The following is a 16,871-nucleotide window of genomic DNA, read 5'->3' as shown; positions in this document are numbered from 1 at the left end:
CTTGGGGGATGCAGCAAAAAATAGTTCTAAGTTTTGGTATATCGTATATCCATCTTCAACTGTCTCAAAATATTTTTAAATTTCTCTGTTGATTTGTTCTTTGACCTCCTGGTTGCTTAAGAGCATTTGGTTTCATTACACACACTTGTGAATTTTCCATTTTTTTTTTCTTGTAATTGATTTCTAGTTTCGTATCATTATATTTGGGGAAATTGGCCTGTTATTTCAATCTTCAATTTCTTAAGACTTGTTTCGTGGCCAATATATGATCAATCCTGGAAGATGTTCCATGTGTGCTTAAAAATGTGTATTGTTAACTTTCGGATGGAATGTTCTGTATGTGTTAATTCCATCGTACCTAATGTGTTATTTCAGCCAATGTTTCCTTAAGGTTTTGTGTCTGGATGATCTATTGATGAAAGTGGGGTATTAAAGTTCCTGACTTCTGATGAGCACTGGGTGCTGTATGTAAGTGTTGAATCCCTAAACTGCACACCTGACGCTAATATTACACTGTATGTTAACTGGAATTTAAAAACTAAAAAAACAAATCCCTACTATTGTATTGCTATTTCTTCCTTTAGGTTTGTCAAAATTTGCTTTATGTATTTAAGTACTTGTATGTCACATTATATGTTCTTTTTGGATCACTCCTTTATCACTATGTAATGACCTTTGTTTCTTATTACTGTTTTATAGTCAGTTTTGTCTGATATAGTTAGCCAAGCTTTCTAGTGGTTCCCATTTGTATGAAATACCTTTTACCATTCCTTCACTTTCAGTCTGTTTCCTTACATCTGAAGTGAGTCTTCAGTAGGCAGCCTATAGATGGGCCCCCCCTTTTTTTTTCTTTCTTAAATCCATTCAGCTACTCTGTCTTTTCATAGGAGAATTTGGTCCATTTACATTTAAAGTAATTGTTGATGGGTATGTATTTCCATTCTGTTAATTATTTTCTGGGTGTTTTGTAGTTCTTCTATTCCTTTCTTCTCTTGTGCTCTTCCTTTGTGATGTGATGTTTTCTTAGTGGTAGGCTTAGGCTGATTTATTTATTTTTTATTATTTTTTTAACTTCATAGTTGACATACAATATTCAGGCATACAACTAGTGATTTAATATTTATTTACATTACAAAATGCTCACCATCTGTCACCATACAAAGACATTACAGTATTATTGACTGTATTCCCTTTGCTGTACTTTAAAATCTGTGACTTAGTTATTTTATAACTGGAAGTTTGTATCTCTTAATCCCCTTCACCTATTTCACCTGTTACCCCATCCCTCTCCCATCTGACAATCAGCAGTATGCTCTCTGTATTTGAGTCTGTTTTGTTTTTGGATTCCCCATGTGAGTGAAATCATACAATATGTCTTTCTCTGACTTATTTCACTCAGAATAATATGTTGTAGCAAATGGCAAGATTCCATTCTTTATTGCTGAGTAATATTGCAGTGTGTGTGTGTGTGTGTGTGTAAACACACAAATACACGTGCATATGTAGCACATCTTTACCTACTCATGTACTGATGGATCCCTAGGTTGTTTCCATATCTTGGCTATTGTAAATAATGCAAGAAACATAGGGGTGTATATATATTTTTGAATATATTTTCGTTTTATTCAGGTAAATACCAGAAGTGACATTGTTGAACCATACCATATTTTTCTTAAAATTTTATTAATTTGAAAGAATGAAAGAGCAAGAGAGTGCACCGGGGGGAGGAGGCACAGACGGAGAGGCAGACTCCCCACTGAGTAGGGAGCCTGACCCTGGGGTCACAACCTGAGTTGAGGCAGATGCTTAACTGACTGAACCACCCAGATGCCCCAGTATTTCTATTTTTAAGTTTTTGAGGAACCTCCATATGGTTTTCCATAGTGGAAGGAACAACTTACATTCCCCCAACAGCACATGAGGATTGCCTTTTCTCTACATCTTCACCAACACCTGCTGTTTCTTGTATTTTTTATACTATCCATTCTAACAGGTGTGAGGTGATATCTCATTGTGGTTTTGATTTGCATTTCCCTGATGATTAGTGATGTTGAGCATCTTTTCATGTATCTGTTGGTCATCTGTATGTCTTTGTAAAAATATTCAGGTCCACTGCCCATTTTTAAATTAGATTTTTGTTGGCACTGAGTTATGAGTTTTTTATATGTTGTAGATATTAACCCTTATTGGATATATCATTTGCAAATACCTTCTCACATTCAGAAGGTTTTCCTTTTCCTTTTGTTGGTTTCCTTTGCTGTGCAAAAGCTTTTTAGTTTGATGTAGTCCAATTGTTTATTTTTGCTTTTGTTCTCCTTGTCTGAGGAGACATATGCAAAAAAAATGCCAAGACTGATTTGAAGAGTTTACTATTTTTGTAGTTTTATGGTTTCAGGTCTTACATTTAGGTCTTTAATCCATTTTGAGTTTTTTTTTTTTTTTGTACTATTGATATTTTCATAGGGATTGCACTGAATCTGCAGACTGCTTTGGGTACTATGAATATTTGAACAATATTCTTCCAATTCATGAGTATGGTATATCTTTCCATTTATTGTCATCTTCATTTTCTTTCATCTGGGTCTTAGAATTATCAGAGTACAGGTCTTTTAACTCTTACATTAAATTTACTCCTACATATTTTATTCTTTTTGATGCAGTTATAAAGTGATTGTTTTCTTAATTTCTTTTTGCTAGTTTTTAGTATATAGAAATGCAACAGATGTCTGTATCCTGCAACTTTACTGAATTCATTTATTCTGATTTTTGGTGGAGTCTTTAGGGTTTTCAATATACAGTATCGTGCTATCTATAAAGAGCAACAGTTGTACTTCATCCTTATCAATTTGTATGCTTTTTATTTCTTTCTGATTACTGTGGCTGTGAATTCCAGTACTATCTTGAGTAAAAGCAGTGAGAGTGGACATCCTTGTGCCTGATCGTGAAAAAGCTTTCAGTTTTTCACCATAGAGCAGCATCACGTTAGCTGTGGGTTAGTCATATATAGCCTTTATTATGTTATGTTCCCTCTATAGCCAGTATGTTGAGAATTTTTATCACGAATGTATGTGGAATTTTGTCAAATGCTTTTTTGCATCTGCTGAGATCATCATATGATTTTTATCTTTTGTTATTGTGGTATATCATGTTGATTTGAAGATACTCAACCATCCTTGCATCCCTGGAATAAATCCCCCCATATTGTGGTGAATGATCCTTTTAATGTATTTTTGAATTCAGTTTGCTAATATTTTGTTAAGGATTTTTGCATCTATGTTCATTAGGGATAGAGTCTGTAATTTCTTCTTTTTTGTAGTGTCTTTGTCTGTTGTTGGTATCAGGGTAATATTGGCTTTGTAGAATGACTTTAAAAGCATTCCCTCCTCTTCAGTTTTTTTTTTTTTGGATAGTTTGAAGAGGATGGTATTAATTCTTCTTTACGGGTATAAAGAATTCTTCCAACATTTAAGCTATCTGGTCCTAGACTTTTCTTTGTTGGGAGTTTTTTGATTACCAATTCAATTTTGTTACTAGTAATTAGTCTGTTCAGATTTTCTAGTTCTTCCTGATTCGGTCTTGGGAGACAGTGTATTTATAGAAATCCATTTCTTCTAAGTTCAATTTGTTGGCATATAACTTTTCATAGTAGTAGTCTTTTATAAACCTTTGTATTTCTGTGGTATTGGTTAATTCCTCCTCTTTCATTTTTGATTGTATTTACTGCAGTCCTCTCTTGATGAGTCTGGCTAAAGGCTTATCAATTTTGTTTATCATTCAAAGAACCAGCTCTTAGTTTCATTGATCTTTTCTATTTTTTGGTCTCTATTTCATTTATTTTTGTCTTGATCTTTATTATTTCCTTCCTTCTCCTATCTTTGAGCTTTGTTCTTCTTTTTAGTTCCTTTAGGTGTGATGTTAGATTGTTTGAGTTTTGTTTCTTTTTTTTTAAGATTTTATTTATTTGAGAGAGAGTGAGCACAAGTGGGTAGGGGGAGGGATAGAGGGAAGGGGAGAAGCAGACTCCCCACTGAGCAGGGAACCCAATTCGGGGCTTGATCCCAGGACCCGGAAATCATGACCTGAGCCAAAGGCAGACACTAACCGACTGAGCCACCCAGGTGCCCAGAGATATTTCTTGTTTCTTGAGGTAGGCCTGTATAGCTATAAAAAATTTCCCTCCTAGAACTGCTTTTGTTGTGTCCAAAAGATTCTGGAATGTTGGGGCGCCTGGGTGGCTCAGTCGTTGGGTGTCTGCCTTCGGCTCGGGTCATGATCCCCGGGTCCTGGGATGGAGCCCCACATCGGGCTCCCTGCTCAGTGGGGAGGCCTGCTTCTCCCTCTCCCACTCCCCCTGCTTGTGTTCCCTCTCTTGCTGTGTCTCTCTCTGTCAAATAAATAAAAAATAAAATCTTTAAAAAAAAAAAATTCTGGAATGTGTTTCCATTTTTATTTGTCTCAAGGCATTTTAAAATTTCCTCTATGATTTCTTCATTGACCTATTGATTATTTAGTAGCACCTTGGTTAGCCTCCATGTATTTGTGTTCTATTTTTTTTGTAATTGATTTGTAGTTTCATACCATTGTGGTTGGAAAAGATGCTTGCTTTGATTTTAATCTTACTAATATTCTGAAACTTATTTTGTGGTCTAATGGGATCTATCCTAAAGCTCATTCCATGTGCATTTGAAAATGTATATGCTGCTGTTATATACAGCATATTACATCCAATATCCATTAAGTATATCTGGTCTAATGTGTTGTTCAAAGCCACTGGTTTTTTAATTGATTTTCTGTCCAGATGATCTATCCGTTAATGTAAGAGAGGGTGTTAAAATCCCCTACTAATATGATATTACTGTCACTTTCTCCTTTTATATATGTTAATATTTGATTTATATGTTTAGGTGCTCCTATGTTGGTTGCATAAATATTTACCATCGTTATATCCTCTTGTTAGATTGATCCCTTAATCATTATGTAATGCCCTTGTCTCACGACTGATGTGTGTTGCTACCTTTTTAAAAGATTTCCATTTGCATGGGATATCTCTTTCCATCTCTATGTTCAATCTATATGTCTTTAGGTCTGAAGTGAATCTCTTGTAGGTAGCATACAGAGGTGTTTTTTTTTTTCTTTTTATCCATTCAGTCACCCTATGTAAGAACGAGAAATCAATCACACTAATCTTTGTCATCCATTTTACATTTTGTAGTTCCTATAACGATAAAGAGCTAAAATTCTGATATGATTAAACAGCTAGGGTTTCTCTGTGGGATTCAGGTCAACCATAAACCTTTGCACTTCTGTAGTATTTTTGTTTTCAAAGTATATATACGTTTACACTGTTACAGACTGAATTTTTTCTGTGTCCCCACAACCCCCCTTTCATACGTAGAAGCCCTAACTCACAGTATGGCTGTATTTGGGGTACGGAACTAATTAAGGTTAAATGAGGTCATAAGGGTGGGGTCCTGATCAGACTGGATTAGTGTCCTTATAAGAAAAGACATCAGCGAGCTCTTTATCTCTTTGCCCTCCCTCACCCCAAGGCACACGTGCTGAGGAAAGGCCTCTGCAAGCCAGGAACAGCATGCTCACCAGAATGAATCAGCTGGTAAAAAAAAATTTTTATTTTTTCAAGCAACTCAGTTTGGCAGCTCAAGCAGACCAATATACTGTTCAAGCAAAGCTAAATATCAGCAGAAAGGTTAATGCCTAAAAACATCATGCCCTTACTTCTGCCATTTTTAATTTCTATTAATTTATCTGTTTGTAGTTAAGTAGAGTAATTGTGATATTACTAGTGCTGGGCATATGTTTTAAATGATTACTTTTTAATATAATTCTACTTCTTACAAACATTTATGAAATGAATATGGAATATGGCTTCCAAAGACTCATTCCCAGGATAAAATGCCTAACATTTTAGGCAACCATCAATAATTAAGAACATGAGGAGCACCTGGGTGGCTCAGTTGGTTAAGCATCCAACTCTTGGTTTGGACTCAGGTCATGATCTCAGGGTCATGATCAAGCCATGCATCAGGCTCCATGCTCAGCTTGGAACTTGAGATTCTTTCCCCTTCTCCCACTCCCTCTCCCTCTCCCTCTGCTCCTTCCCCTGCTGTGTTCTCTCTAAAATAAAATCTTAAAAAAAAGATACAAGTTGTTTCTCTATTATTCCAGAGATAAGACCAATCTTTAAATTTCAAATACATGAAGTCTTATATGCTCTTAAAAGCTGTATTTTTATTCTTAATATCAATACACAATGAAATACTTTAGGAAGTGTTGGCTAGGGATGGCCAACCTACAGCAAACTGGAGGTACTTAAAAGTGAAGAGCTATACAAATATGTAAATATAATTTACTACTTTACCTGTTGAAGTTCCTGCTCTCTTTGCTGATGTCTCATTTCCATCTGTTTAATTTTCTTTTCTAAGCCCATGAAATGTTTCATCTCTGGTGTATGGTTTTCTCTGGCTTCTCTTAGTTCTTCTAGGAGTTTTGTAATCTAAAATTGAGATACGAAATAAATGAAAAACTGGTAAGAAAAATAAATTTTTTACCAGGTAGTTTTAAGAATATTTACTATATTTTCTTTGTATAAAATTTCTCTACAGAAGAGGCTTCTGGTTAATAAGAAAAATATCTTGAGTTGTTAGAATTAATAGTTTGCATTCCCTATGTTCAGGAAGAAAAGCCTCATCCTAGCTCTGAAATGACCTCATAATCCAAAAGGTTCCAGATCACTGGATCACCTCCTCCCATGTACGCCAGGCTGATTACAGCATTCAAAATGAAGGTAGGCACTGTCTTTGGTATATTTAGCTTTGCTAACAAAGTATCAATGTATTTAACAAGGCTGATTACTTTTAGGGTTATAGAGTACATTTAAAGCACCCTACACAGTATAGCACCCAACACACAGAAGAGTTCAACCTCTTTCTGAGAAAATATACTGAATTCTTCCTGTCCTGGCTGTTGTCTTAGGTCCTGAGGATACAGACATGAAAGACACAGTCCATACTCATGGAGGTTACAGTCTAGTGTGGTACCTTCCTTTTCATACTATGGTCAACAGAGAAAATGGTAATATTTTCATGGTACCCATTAGTAAAACAGAGGGGATCTGAGAGATCTCTCTATTGGGCTTGGTGAAACAAATGTATTTTCTTTATACCACATAATTATAATAATTTTCTAATTGTTAGTAGCAAAAGGCAAAATAATAAGCAAGTGAAAATGGCTAAAATGAACAAATTCAATCATGTTTCCCATGGAACACTCAGTACCTAATAAAAACACTGATAACACTACAAGAAAACCCAAAACACAACCCCTACCCACCCACCGCCAAACCCCATACAATTCCGAATTAGTTTCTAAAATGTGAAAATACAAGCAAATTAAATCAGGAGCAAATCTAAATAAATCTAAATATTTAAATGTGGGACATCCCTGATGATATCATCAGTGACCAAAGAAATTTGCGGACTTTAATTGGGATGATTGGCACTGTCATACACATAATGGTTAAATATCACTTCAACACATAAACTTTTTAATGACTGAAAATTTTGAGTTTGTAATGAGACAACATTTCCAGTCATCACTATCTTATGATCCACAGGGAACCCATTCCTGTACACCAGCTGGAAGTTCTGGTCTAGTGAACGAAGTTAGTCAAGTGAATGAGAATTCTAATAAGTAAAAAATCTCCCAATAGGACCAGATGACTTCATAAGTGAATTTTTCCCAAACATTTGAAGAATTAATGCCAATCCTTCTCAAATTCTTCCAAAATACAGAATAGGCGGGAACACTTCCAAATTCATTTAATAAGGCCAGCATTACCCTAATAACAAAGCCAGATAAAGGGACTATCAGGGTTGCCTGGCTGGCCCAGTCAGTAGAACATGCGATTCTTGACCTCAGGGTCGTGAGTTTGAGCCCCACATTGGGTGTAGAGATTACTTAAAAATCTTTAAAAAAAACTTTTTTTCTTTTTTTAAGACCCTATCAGACAACTATAGGCCACTATCTCTGATGAATATGAATGGAAATTCTCTCAATAAAATACTAGCAGTTTGAATTCAGCAGTACATTAACAATATCCTTCACCATGATCTAGTGGAATTTATCTCTGGGATGCAAGATGGTTCAACATATGAAAATCAGTGTAATAGATCACAAAGAATGAAGAAAAAAATCATATTACCATCTCAATAGATGCAGAAAAAGCATTTGATAAAATTTAACATCTGTTCATGATAAAAACTCTTAAATTAGGTGTGGAAGGAATGTACTTCAAATGATGATAATATATCATAAGCCCACACTGAATTCCTGATTCAATGGTGAAAGCTTGAAAGGTTTACTAAGACCATGAACAAGACAAGGGTGCTTACCCTCACCACTCCTATTCATTATAGTACTGGAAGCCCTAGCCAGAGCAATCAGGCAAGAAAAAGAAATAAAGGGCATCAGAATAGGAAAGAATTAAAACTGTCTCTATTTGCAAGTGACATGATTTTATATAGAGAAAATTATAAAAATTCCACCAAAAAAACTGTTAGATCTAATCAATGAATTCAGTAAAGTTGCAGGATACAAAATTAAAGATCAGTAGTGTTTTTGTACACTAGTAATGAATTCTCTGAAAAAAATACCATTTAAAAAGCATCATAGGGGCGCCTGGGTGGCTCAGTCGTTAAGCGTCTGCCTTCGGCTCAGGTCATGGTCCCAGGGTCCTGGGATCGAGCCCCACATTGGGCTCCCTGCTCAGCAGGAAGCCTGCTTCTCTCTCTCCCACTCCCCCTGATTGTGTTCCCTCTCTCGCTGTGTCTCTATCAAATAAATAAATAAAATCTTTAAAAAAAAAAAATAAAAAGCATCATAAATAAAATTCTTAAAAATGAACATAAACAAGAAGGTGAAAGATTTCTATACCAAAATCTACAAGACACTGATAATGGAAGTTGAAGTAGATACAAAATAAAGTATTAATTCTTATAATCCATATTCCTGGATATGGATTATAAGAATTAATACTGTTAAAATGTCCATACTACCCAAGGCCATCAATAGATTTAATGCAATCCCTATCAAGATTCCCACAGCATTTTTTACAGTAATAGAGAAAATAATCCTAAAATTTATATGGACCACAAAAGACCCCGAATAGTCAGTGCAATATTGAGAAAGAGAGTGGGATGTATCCTACTTCTTGATTTCAAGTTGTATTATAAAGCTGTAGTAATCAAAAGAGTATGGTACTGGCACAAAAACAGACACACAGTTATATTTGACAAGAGAGCCAAAAATACTCAGTGGAAAAAAGACAGTCTCTTCAATTAATGGTGTTGGGAAAATTGAATATTCACATGTAAAAGAATGAAACTAGATCCCTATCTTATACCACTCATAAAAATTAACCTTAAATGGATTAAAGACTTAAATGTAAGACCTGAACCCAGAAAACTTCTAGAAAAAGCAGAAAAGCTCCTTGACATGGGTCTTGGCAACAATTTTTTGGATATGACACCAAAAGCACAAGCAACAAAATAAAAAATAAACAAGTTGGGACTGTATTAAATTGTAAAGCTTCTGTACAGAAAAATCAACAAAATGAAAATCTATGGAATGGAAAAAAATATCTGCACACTATATATTTGATAAGGGGTTAATATACAAAATATATAAAGAATTTATAGGGGCACCTGGGTGACTCAGTCGGTTAAGCATCTGCCCTCAGCTCAGGTTATGATCCTGGAGCCCCGGGTTGAGCCCTGAGTTGGGCTCCCTGCTCAGTGGGGAGTCTCCTTCTCAAATAAATAAAAAAGTTACATAACTCAATAGCAAAAAAACCCCAAATAATCCAATTAAAAAATGGGCAAAGGACCCAAATAGACATTTTTCCAAAGATACATAAATAACCAATAGGTACATGAAAAAATGTTCAGCATCACTAATCTTTAAGGAAATGCAAATCAAAACTGCAGTATCACCTCACACCTGTTAGAATGGTTAGCATCAAAAAGAGAGCAAATGCTGGTCAGGATGTGGAGAAAAGGGAACCCATGTATGTTGTTGCTGGGGTTGTAAACTGGTACAGCCACTATGAAAATGAGTATGGGGGGCTCCTAAAAAATTAAAAACTGAATGACCATACGATCCAGCGATTCCACATCTGGGTATTTACCTGAAGACAGCTATGTTGAAAAGATATTTGCACCCCCATGCTCATAGCAGCATTGTTTAGAATAGCCAAGACATGGAAGGAACTCGAGTGTCCACTGATGGGTGAATGGATAAAGATGTGATATATATTCAGCCACAAAAAAGGAGGAAATCATGTCATTGTGATAACATGGTTGAACCCTGACAGTATTATACTAGGTGAAATAAGTCAGAGAAAGACAGATATGATATGATCTCACTTATATGTGGAATCTTAAAAAAAAAAAAAAAAAAAAAAACCCCAAACTCCTAGAGATGAGATTTGTGGTTAGCAGAGGTGGAGAGGAAAGGGTGGGAAAAAGGGGAATTGGATGAAGTGATCAAAAAGGAACAAACTTCCAGTTATAACTATACTAGGGATTCAATGTACAGCATGATGACCATAGTTAACACTGCTGCATGGTATATATGAGTTGTTAAGAGTAAATCCTAGGAGTTCTCATCATAAGGTAAGAAAAATCTTTTTCTTTATGGATGATAACTAAGCTTACTGTAGTAACCATTTCATGATATATGTAAGTTAAATCTTTATGCTGTATACCTTAAACTTATATAGTAGTGTATGTCAATTATATCTCAATAAAATTGGAAAAAAATGAGAAGGTATATACTGACATGAGAATACATACATACTGTTAGGTAAAAAACATCCTTTAAAAATCATATATGCATACACACATACACAAACATGTATTTTATATGTGTGCATGCATGAACACACACCCTCACAGTATTTGTATCTGTATATGAATAAATGAAATCTGGAAGAATATATAGCAAAATATGCTCTGGGTAATGGGATCATGGGCGTTTTTATACCTTCTAATATATATTAATCAGTATAAAAATATATTCTTAAATATATATTATTTATATTAAAATGTTAAATATTATTTATAAATAAATCCATACTCAACCAGGATAGAAGTGACTAACATCAATAAAAAGAAAGCATATATTCCTTAATGAATAAAATTCTTATTGTCTTACTAGTTTATTATTTTACTAAAGTGAAAGAGTGATTCTCCCAGATCATGTTACTAAAGGTAAAAGAGACAGACATCACTGACCAGTAGCAGCAGGAGGCTCAGGTAAGGGAATTCAGATGATCCATGCATAGCCCACAGACCTCTTTCCAGAGAAGACCTATATACTCTGTCCTCTTATACTCTGGTGAGTAGAGAATCTTACAACTACAAATTTCAATTCAAACTGGACCATAAAATTACACTATTTTTACTCCTTTAAATGAGCATGACCGGCTTGAGTCCGGGTGCTTTCAACCATCTCGTGTGCCTTCATACTCTGCAACTTACTGGCACGATGCATTTTCCTGGCCACACTGCTGGGATGAATGCTAGTGGTTGTGAACACTTAATCCAGGGAGTCTAGATTCTAATATGGTCTAGCACTGAAAGAGATACTGACCGATTTAAGCCCGTTACTACTGTCCACTGTCCGCTGGCAATGCCTGGTTTGGAGGTGGGCATGTGGCTCAGTTCTGATGCAATGAAAGTTAGCTGGGGGACCTTACAGTCCATATGGATCGGTTTATTTTTCTGCCCCACTCACTAGAATGCAAGCTCTTTGAGGGTGATACTTTTAGGTGTTGTACTCATTTCTACATCCCAAAAGCCTATTGACAGTGCCTGACACCTAAACACTTTTTAAACGCTAGGAAGTAGATTTTATTCCATTTAATAGCTAAAAAAAAAAAAAAAACCCTGAGACTGAGAGAGTTAAAAACACTAGCAAATGGCTGTGGGTAAAGGGTAAATGTAATTCTTCATTCTGCATGAGAAACTGGCCTTGGGTTCAATTCATGTTCTAGCTTTGTTCTCTTGATAAAGGTAGATGTCAAATATGTACACTGCTTGTGGTAACGCCCCGACTGGTGGAAAATCACCTGGGCTTGGAGGACTTGGTATGAACTGAAATACCTGGTGGGACAGGTAGGGGCAAGTTTGGGCTCTCCTGAGTGCAGTGACTCTTGCGCTAGGCATGTCCTTGTGGGGTCCACTGTGCATGAGTTATTATAAGAGACGCTGGTTCTTGTGGAGTGGGGGGAGTCTAAGCCTGGGTGGTTTCTCCAGCTGCCAGATGTGAGTCTTATTCCCTTGCACGTGTGCTGTCCCTGGGACAGCTGTGTGGACTGCTGTGGGACCTACTCATGCCTGCTGTTGCCTTGTGTTTCCTGGTCTGCAGCCAGAGTACCAAGTGTGGCCTACGGTCACTGTATCACTCTAAATGTTTACATGACTTGCCACCGTAAGGCTCACTGACATGTTTAACAACTTAAGCCCGATCTTATCATAAACCCCCAAATCATTCCTACTATTCATTCATAACATAAAAGCAGCTAGCTATAGCATATTTGACACAAATTACAAGAATTTGATAATTTTTAGGAGTCACTGTAATAGTCCTTGGGTTTCCATATTAGAGGTCACTCTTGAATGGTTTCTAAAATTTGTATAGACTCTACAGATAAAACAAAACCTATTGATGAAAAAGAAACTATGACCAATAAAATGCATATACTAACTGCAGAACATGGAAACAATAATAGCAGCAATCCTCTCAAGTTGTCTAAATTTAAGGAGTTGAGTAAAGATTCAAGTCTTCAACTTCAGGATGCAAGGAAATAAATAGATGGTTGGAGTCAACAGTGAGGGGAAAAATAAGACCGGAGATCTATGATGAATGCTAAAACATGAAAGATTACCTTTCTCATTTTAAATTCAAAAAAAAGATTTGAGGAATACATGCCTGAGATAGCATCAACTGAATGAATATACACCAGACGCTTGGTAATGTTTTTAGCCTATTGCAGCAGATATGATTTTAAAGAGATGTGGTTTAACAACACTTTAGGTAACATAGGCATGGAACAAAATGCAGAAATTAGAAAAATCTTTTCAGGTTTTCATGATTAACACACTAGTGGGAGATAGTTCACTTCTCAATGTCTTGAACTACACTGGAAAATTTTAAATCACTTTTTTCTATAGAGCTAGAATAACAACAAACAAGCAGTCAAAAAACAAAACAGAATTTGCTACTGTTAAATGGATAAAGATGTGGTATACATATATACAATGGAATATTATGCAGCCATCAAAAAGAATGAAATCTTGCCATTTGCAACAACGTGGATGGAACTGGAGGGTATTATGCTGAGCGAAATAAGTCAATCAGAGAAAGATGTATCATATGACCTCACTGATATGAGGAATTCTTAATCTCAGGAAACAAACGGAGGGTTGCTGGAGTGGTGGGGGGGTGGAAGGGATGGGGTGGCTGGGTGATAGACACTGGGGAGGGTATGTGCTATGGTGAGTGCTGTGAAGTGTGCAAGACTGTTGAATCACAGATCTGTACCTCTGAAGCAAATAATACATTATATGTTAAAAAAAAAAAATAGGAGGGGAAGAATGAAGGGGGGAAAATCGGAGGGGGAGACGAACCACGAGATACTGTGGACTCTGGAAAACAAACTGAGGGTTCTACAGGGGGGTGGGGGGATGGGTTAGCCTGGTGATGGGTATTAAAGAGGGCATGTATCGAATGGAGCACTGGGTGTTACACGCAAACAATGAATCATGGAACACTACATCAAAAACTAATGATGTAATGTATAGTGATTAACATAATAAAAAAAATGTGTATTGTGCTTTTTCTTGTGGTCAGAAAGAGAGTGGGATTTACCCTCCTTTCTTAACCGAAAAACCAGACAACATTCAAACCCTAGCTAACAGCACTGCAGGACGGTGATTCATATGAGGGATGGAAAACCTACAAGATGAACTCTAAGACTGCCTAGCTGGCTGCCCTGAGGCAGTTCCGAAGCCAGTGGAACTGGTAGCCTGAATAATTCTGGGAACTCCTGCAGGGCTGGGAAATGAACTATTCCCACCAGCCTGAGAGAAAAATCCCTTCGAGGGCCCTCAAAAGGTTATCAGTAGTGGGAATAAATAAGCCCTGTTCAAACAACTATTATAAATGTACTGCATATTAAAAAGGCAGATTGTCATTATTTTATTCAAGAAATGGAGTGTTTTACTTAGTTTTCCAGTAAATAGGTTTGAAAATCATGTGTTGCAGCTTTTCTGTTTTCAAAATAAATAGTTTAGCTATTCTTAAACTAAGAACACTGTAAACTTGACTAAAACTGACCTTTATCTTGCAAACACTAGAACATACTTTCTTTTATTGCTTTTCCCCAAAAGTTTACTTTAGGTCTGTGAAGTTTTGTTAAATTACTGCTTATACAACGTTTATGTACATCTTTTCTTTTTTTTTTTTACGTTTATGTACATCTTAAACACTGAAAAGAATGCACACATGCTGAACTACAGCCTTTCAATTATTCAAACAAAACTTTTTGATAGTTACCTAATTGTGGAGTGTTTTCACATTAATCTTTTTATATTGCAATTGTATGTTCTGCTTATAGGGTTTAATTCTTGAATAATAAAAAATGGTGTATATGCTTCAAAGAACAGAATGCACAGTTTATCTGGTTTTTCTTTTTATACTTTCTAGAATCAAAAGGATCTTAGAGTGATAAAAATGAGTTTCCAGAAAGATCCATTTCCTATGGTATTGTTACTGGGAATCCAGCATGATTATAATGACAGCTGTCTCTATTTCTTAACCAAATTAAATAGTATTAGTACTTAATGCAGAAGTGGCCTTAACCATCCAATTTTATGTCCTAAAAAAAAAAAAGAACTAAATACCCCTCCCCTCTATTTCCTCATTGCCCAGAAAAATCTCAAGCATCAAATACATAAGAAACTTGAGTTTCATCTGCTTCATTCAAAGCAGACTTACCATAAACAAGTTATTAATGTTTTTTGACATGTGATAAATATTTTCAGGTTGTTTCTACTTGTACATTTGTTAAAAAAATTTATACAAAAATAATATGATTGAAATGGTGAAGAAAAGCTTATGTTAATCCAATATTTTTCTTATTTCTTACCTCTTTCTGTAGGATTTCTTCTCGAACTTGAGAAACTACAAGAGACTCCTGTTTACCCTGCAGCTCGTCAACTTGATTTTGGAAATGTTTTAGAAGTACCTAGGAAATTATGTTAGAAGTGCTGAGTTAAAAAAGCTCTTCCTCAAACATTATTTGAAAAATATAAGAAAACCAACTAATGACTTTTGTTTGTAATAAAAAAAAATTCCCACTATTTTAAAATTACCAAATTCTAACGTGGAAATAATTTGCCACAGGAATTAAGTTCATTGGATTAATTAAGCTCATTGAATACACATTTTTTTTGTTTCAATATTTAATATAAAGCACCATACATATTACAAATTAATGGCTACATAACTACTTGGCTTCTTTATCTCTAGTACTTTTCTTCTGGAGGCCTGAAAAACACCTTTTAAAATAAACCTCTATTACAAAGTCCAAGCATTTTGAAGAAAGTAGCCAATACTGTCTGTATTACTTTGTGACTAAGTAGGATAATAGTTTTTATTAAAGAGCTACTGACAAAATAAAGACAGCACAAGCCTAGTATTAGCATGAAATAAATGTCACACATTTTTGGCCAACTGAAATACATAAATACTTTCATCAAGAAACTGAAAACTTGGGAAAAATGTGCATCTCTTACCTCCAGTGCTTTATTTTTACTATTTCTATCATCAGACTATGCTGACGTCCACTTAACTCATAATTTACAATATTACATTGAGAACTCTGGGAAAGTAACATTAAGGGCACCATGTGTGGCGCCCTGACACTACTTTATCCACCTCTCCCAACTCCATACTGACTTGCTATCCTGTTTACACTGCCCACTGACACCCTGCTCCCATGGCGGGGGCGGGGGAGCCAGGGAAGTTATCTGCAGCTGCTCTACGATGATTACCTTTGAAAAGCACTCTAAATTTTTCTCATTGAAATATTAAAATAGACAAAATTCTCGGTTTCTGAGCTACATGAATTATAGACCTCATTACCCTTCAGCTTTCAATTCCCTGAATACTTGGAACGTGCATCTCCTTATAAGGACACCTTCTCACAAACCCGTAATAGCATTTTTATAGCTGAAATAATGTACAATAAGTTCACAATATCCACTATCTGGCCCTAAAAACAAACAAAATCGCTCAACTGGGGAAGTTTAAGAGGGCTCCATGCTGGGCAAGGCCCGAAATCACGACCCCGAGATCAAGACCCGAGCTGAGATGAGGAGTTGGATGCTTAACCAACTGAGTCACCTGGGCACCCCTGAGTGATTTGTTTTTAATCAAGATGCTATTAAATAATTATTGATGGGAGAGGTGGGGGTAAGATCAGCATTTCCTGGTTTCCCCCCTCAGCTTGTTTTTTAAAATTAAAACCTAGAGAAAAGAGCACAATGGACATTTATCTATTCTTCAATTTGATTTTTCAATTGCTAACATTTTTGCCATATTTGCTTGCTTTTTTTTTTTTGGAGGGGGGATACAGATACAAATTCTATCTTAATGCTGTTTTTTCAGTTTTCTAACACCACAGAAGATGGGCCACATAGTAGATATTCATGATATTCCATGTTGATGTACATACTAACCAAGAAGGAAGATACACTTTTTTGAAGAAATGCAGATGAACTTTAAAA

General features: G+C 35.8%; 1 protein-coding gene across 2 annotated transcripts in view; it reads right to left on the bottom strand.

Moving 5' to 3' along the window:
• Positions 1-16,871, bottom strand: part of CEP162 (centrosomal protein 162) — a 100,264-nt gene that overhangs the window by 8,048 nt on the left and 75,345 nt on the right. For both annotated transcript variants that reach the window (XM_036101001.2, XM_078055032.1), the window contains 2 exons: positions 15,230-15,328; positions 6,380-6,514 (listed from right to left, as the gene is read on the bottom strand). In XM_036101001.2, the coding sequence (XP_035956894.2) occupies positions 6,380-6,514; positions 15,230-15,328 (234 nt within the window). The remainder of the gene's footprint in view (positions 1-6,379; positions 6,515-15,229; positions 15,329-16,871) is intronic.

Source organism: Halichoerus grypus, chromosome 9 (genome assembly GCF_964656455.1).
Source record: "Halichoerus grypus chromosome 9, mHalGry1.hap1.1, whole genome shotgun sequence".
Lineage (NCBI taxonomy): Eukaryota > Metazoa > Chordata > Mammalia > Carnivora > Phocidae > Halichoerus > Halichoerus grypus.
This window is presented reverse-complemented; position numbering and strand designations above follow the sequence as displayed.